The sequence below is a fragment of the Elephantulus edwardii genome, unplaced genomic scaffold, assembly GCF_000299155.1.
Source record: "Elephantulus edwardii isolate Elephantulus edwardi_28Jun2011 unplaced genomic scaffold, EleEdw1.0 scaffold00348, whole genome shotgun sequence".
Lineage (NCBI taxonomy): Eukaryota > Metazoa > Chordata > Mammalia > Macroscelidea > Macroscelididae > Elephantulus > Elephantulus edwardii.
This window is the reverse complement of record NW_006400098.1, coordinates 1,230,942-1,236,515: the sequence shown is the minus strand read 5'-3', so window position 1 is coordinate 1,236,515 and position 5,574 is coordinate 1,230,942. Positions and strand designations below refer to the sequence as shown.

The 5,574-nt window shown below is 44.1% G+C and overlaps 1 protein-coding gene across 1 annotated transcript in view; it reads right to left on the bottom strand.

Moving 5' to 3' along the window:
• The window catches only part of LOC102849073 (killer cell immunoglobulin-like receptor 3DL3-like), a 30,796-nt gene that overhangs the window by 10,028 nt on the left and 15,194 nt on the right, over nucleotides 1-5,574 (bottom strand). The window contains exons 4-5 of the mRNA XM_006901868.1: nucleotides 4,296-4,595; nucleotides 1,701-1,877 (exon numbers count right to left, since the gene is read on the bottom strand). Coding sequence (XP_006901930.1) covers nucleotides 1,701-1,877; nucleotides 4,296-4,595 — 477 coding nt within the window. The remainder of the gene's footprint in view (nucleotides 1-1,700; nucleotides 1,878-4,295; nucleotides 4,596-5,574) is intronic.

The following is a 5,574-nucleotide window of genomic DNA, read 5'->3' as shown; positions in this document are numbered from 1 at the left end:
TATATATCTATATCTATGTCTATGTCTATGTCTATATCTATATCATCTATATCTGTATTATCTGTATCATCTCTATCTATATCATCTATCTCTATCTGTATCTAATCTCTATCTCTATCTCATCTATCTATATAGTCTATCTATCTATCTCTATTGTCTCTATCTATATAATCTATCTATCTATCTATCTATCTATCTATCTATCTATCTATCTATCTTCTAATCTTGTTTTTGTTGTTGTTTGCCAGAGAGTGGGAACTGACCCATTGCTGACCGTCCAGTGGGTTTTCAGAGGCAGTTAATCACACAGAAAGAGATTGCCCATCCTTCTCCCTCGGAGCAGCTGGTGGCCTCGAACGGCATGCCTTCTGATTGCAGCACAGTTTCGTGCCACTAGGCCACCAAATTAGAACCTATAAATATGTTACCTTATCTGGCTAAAGACACTTTTCAGAGATAACTCAGGTTATCAGGTTATCTCTCATGAGATGGGGATGTTTTCCTAGATTTTCTGGGTTTGGGGAATGTTCTAATCGTAATCACAGATTCTTAAAAGTCAAGAACCTTTGATAACCATAATCAGAGGGGGAAAGGAATAATGAAGAAAGGTTAGAATGCTGGCTGGCCGTTGCCTTTGAATATGGTAGATGAGATCATAAGCCCAAGAGTGGTGGTGCTTTAAGAACGAAAGGGAGCATTCTTCTCTAGAACCTTCAGAAAGAAGTGTGGTCCTACTGACTCTCTATTTCAGCTCAGTGACGTCCATATCAGAATACAGAGTATATCTATATTCTATACTCCATATATCTATATTCTGGATTCTAACGGTCAGAAGTATAAGATACTAATTTTGTGATAACCTGTTACAGCACCAAGAAACTTATACAGATGTCAATGTCTACAGAGGGAGTGTTAGATAGTGACAGAGAAAGATACACGTAACTAAGAGGCATTGTATTCCCCTAGGAACAAAAATCGGCAGGCTTCCCACTTGAGAAAAATCACTACCTGAGGGTGCAAGTTCAACTGGGGATTCTGGAAAAAGGGTAATGGGTCAGAACTGACCTCATCTCCCTACCCAAGGCCAGCCCTTCCTCCTTCCAATCTTCAATGAGGAGCAGTAGAGAAGAGCTCTACTCGTAACTAGAAGGCAGTGTCCTCATGGGCGAAAGATATGGGAGTATGGTTGTGGGAAGATCACAATGCAGGAAACCCTGGGGGACCACTCTGTCCAGTCTAAAAGGGTCACTTTGAGTCAGAAAGCCTCAATTGCAATGAGTCTGTTTTTGTCTGGTTTAGGGTGATCTGCAATGACTCCTTTCCTCTTTTACCTGAACACCTAGAACTCAAACTTTTATCAACAGTTTGGGGATGGGACTTTAGAAAGTCCCTCTCTCTATTCCTACATTGTGGCATCCTTTCTCATACCCAGCCGCTCCTTTGCTCTCTCTATTTCTTGATACTTCTCACTCTTCACAATCCCTAAGCCCAATTATATCAACAGTGGGATGCCTTTTAGATATAGCTTTGTAAGTTAGCATGAGTCACAGACATGGGACAGTTACATGGCTCCTTACCTGTGACAGAAAGGTTCAGAGGGTCACTTGATACTGACCACTCATAGCGAGAGTAATTAAAAGATCCGTAGCATCTGTAGATTCCACCATGGGCTGAGGTCACAGGACCCAGAGGGAAAACACCCTGGCATGTGCCCTTGTGCCTCTGCACTGCCGGGAGCCAGGATCCAAGGGCATCCCCTTCTCTGGAGAGATGGTACATGTCAAATGAGCTCTCTGAGTGACAGCACAAGGTCATGTCCTCCCCTGATGAAACCACATGACCTGCATGTGCTCTGAGAGAAGGCTTCTTGTGCACGCCTGGTAAAAAAAGGGACCTTAGTTTAGAGGACAAGGCTTCTCATACCACCTGAGGACAGGAACAAAGGATTCTCAACCCTCACTTTGGAGAGGACACTCCACCTGTCTTCTTGACATCGCATTTCTTACCTCTATGAGCCAGACTCTGTGGGAAGCCAAATATTAAACTAAATACTTAACCAGGAATTAAGGGAAGCACAAATGAACACAAGCTGGACTTCCTCCTGAGACAGATCCCAAGAGTCAGGCACCAAGGCAGACCTAAGGGTGCCTTTTCAAGTCTTAGATTATATTTAGTAACCCTTCCTTTCTGATAAAAGTGTAAGGTGGTCAGCAGAAAAAAACCTAGCTTCATTTGCATAGAATTCTCTTCACGATTTGTTCCCTGGCGATTTTCAATAAAGTTACGGGGAAGCTAGGTTCAAAGTTACAGAGAAGCTAGGTTTAGAGCTTCAGGCTTCGAACTGTTCACCACTTGCCTTTACGCTCTCTTTTTTCTCCATCCTTAGTGTTCCTGTCTCTTTCTTTATCCTCCACCAAGGTCGACAACAAGACTCCTTGTCTGCATGTCTTTGTGTCAGTATGCACCTTTAAAAATTTTTAATTATGAAGTGAGTTAACGTTTGTAGACCTGATTGGTATTCCATTCAACCATCATATATATTTTGTTATAGGAAATGGATTCCAATCCACACTACATTTCACCATTCTTCCCATTATCTCTCTGTGGTTCTTATTTCCACCGATCCTCCATCCAGTCTCTGAGTTTTATCATAGGGCCAATGCTGCCTTTGTGGTCCTGTGTGGTTGGTTGTTCTAAGTGTTCAGTATCTGGTACTTTAGAACTGATTCTCTCCTGTATCTCTGTACTTTATTACTCCCTAGAAACCATAAGATGCATAGGGTTCTCTTGAGTAAAGGACCTTAAATAACCCCAATGACAACCTCAAAATATATGGCAGGGGGGAGCTCTGGTGGCCTAGTGGCAGGAAGCTGCAGTGCAATCCCAGAGGCGCACGGTTCGAATCCACCAGATGCTCTGCCGGGGAAGGAGAGACAATCTCCTCCTGTACCAGTCAGATCTGATTTGACAGTAAACACACACAAAAATAACAATAAAAAACAATATGGCAATAACCTTGGACTTGCCCACCTAGAGCCAAGAGATCAGGACTCATTTCTTTCTAAAGATAATTTCTAACTGAGGATTAAGTTATGTCGTCCTCAAATGTCTGTTTTAAAGTTTAACTTTCATGACTCCCACTAACTTCTAAAGAGAATTTTACCTTTCATGACTCTCACTAGTTTCTAAAGATCAGTTCTAACTGAAGATTAAATTATGTTCTTCTCAACTGTCTGCTGTAAATTTTAACTCATATACTGCTGGTTATAACCCCAATTAAGAATGAGTTTTCATTATTATGTTAATAAGATGGCATAGTTGTTTTGTGATTCTGTGCCACAGAGTACAAAGAAACTCTGATAGCTGACCTTCCAAGGCATTTTCAGAGGCAGTAAACTGCACGAAAAATTGTCCGTCCTTCTTCCGATGAGCTCCCTTGTGATGGTGTAGGGTGTGGCTTAAATAAATCTCTTTCATGTTATAAAACAGCAGAATAGGAAACAAGACCACAAATGGAGAAAGAATATGCCTGCCGCCTGATTGTCAAGGAAGTGGGGGAAAGAAGTTAAAAAGAAAAGAGGGCCTCTCCTCCACCATGGGGAGAGAGGGAGATACTTCCTCTAGAACCATCTCCTGAATTCAGAACTCTAGGAACCCTTGCTTAAGCTCTCACCTGGTAACCAAAAAAGTCAATGTTTTGAACTCACCAGCCTACCTCCAGAAGGAAAATGTGGAAGTCTGTTTCTGAAAAGGTTAGTCTTGGAAACACTATGAGGCAGTACTTCTGTACCCTCCAAGGTCAACATGAGATGGAATTGTTTCCAAAGCAATGTTTTTCTTTCACTTTCTTTAAAGGGGCAGTCTTTCTATCTTTTCTTTTAGTGTGCCCATCGTATTACTGTCCTACCTAAGTGATAGTTAGAGGTAATAAGGATGATATTTGATCTCACATATTTGGGGCATGTTATCAAGTGAGGCCAGCCCTTGGGAAAAGACATCATGCTGGGAAAGATGGGGTGTCAGAGAAAGAGAGAAAGGCCCCCCAATGAGCTAGATGGACAGAGTGACTGTAACAGTGGGTGGGAGCACAGCAAAGATCATGAGGCCGGTGCAGGAAAGATCAAGATTCTGATGAGGTCCACAGGAGCGCCGTGAGTCCCAGTCACCTGGCAGCACCTAACGTCATTGACAACTCTTCTTGTCAGGTGGTGTGATAGTGACCATATCACCATTACCTGACCACCCGCAGGCACTCTCACCCCGCCAAGACCAGGGACTGAGCAGAACACCCTCACCTGTGAGCACAAGCTCCAGGGGGTCACTGGGGTGTGACCACGTGTAAGGGGAGTGATTGTGGGAACCGTAGCACCTGTAAGTCCCCACGTGGGCGGATGTCACAGGTCCCACGGAGAAGTCAGCCCAAGCTTTCACAGCAGGAAGCTTTTCCACAGCCTGCTGGGAATACTGACCGTCTCCCTCCTTGTGTAAAAGAAACTTCTCAAATACGACTTCTGAAGCACAGCACACTGTCACGCTCCTCTGCAAATTCACAAGGGAACTCGGGTGTGTCCAGATGGAAGGTTTGGTGAAAAAGCCTAGGAATAAAGAAGGTAACAGCTTGTATGAGTAACTTTTCCTCGACTTAGCATCTTGATACCTGCATATGAGCCCAACCTCGTTCACATTCAGTGCTCAGCTGAGTCTCTCCCTGTCCACGTTCTTGTTGCATCCTTCGCCATGCTACTGGTTTCTTCCATAACTTAAGGTCCCTTGACTGGCCTTTATTTCTGTGTCTCCTGGTTGGAGGGCCTCATTCCTGTCTCTGCTGCTTAAGGATCCTCTGACTTTTTCCTGTTCTATGTAGCGAGAGGGTGCAAAGGTGTCCCTCCAAGATGCCTTTCTCAGTGTCTCTTAAAAACTCAAAACGTATTGCCATCAAGTTGGAACCAACTCACAACTGCCCCTACCTCAGGTTTGTGAGCTTGTAAGTTTTACAGGAGGCAATTAATTGTTCATCTTTCTGTCTTGGAGCCACTGGTTCCAAGAGAGGCATGGCTTTGGGGTTACAGTGCAGCCCCCTAGTGTCCTTGGACAGTCTGCCCATCTCTCAGACAAGAGGATTCCCGGCTGAAGATCTGAAAGGAGGAGAGAAGAGGGAAGAGGGTGCTTTTCCATTCGTGCCTCTGGAGGAATCTTTTGAAGGCACCATGACTTCTCCAAGGCTCCCAATTTTAAGGTGGGGTTGCAACCTTAGTAATGGAAATCCCAGAACTAAGACCATGACATATCACTTCTATTGTCACCGGCCGTCTGCTTTTTTGTGGTAGCAAAGATCCGCTTTACAGACCCCTGTGTTGACTCTCTAGGACCTTCTTCCTTCTCTTGGGCATTCAAGTCCCTCTATCAAGTACATTCTGATTCAATGCTCCCATCACCTCTCTCTATCACAAAAACAAGTACAAACAGATCGCTGCTGTTGTTGTTGTTGTTATGCGCCGTCGAGTCGCCTGCGACTCATAGCGACCCTATGTACAACAGCCCTAAACTCCGCTCTGTCCTGTGCCAATCGCACTG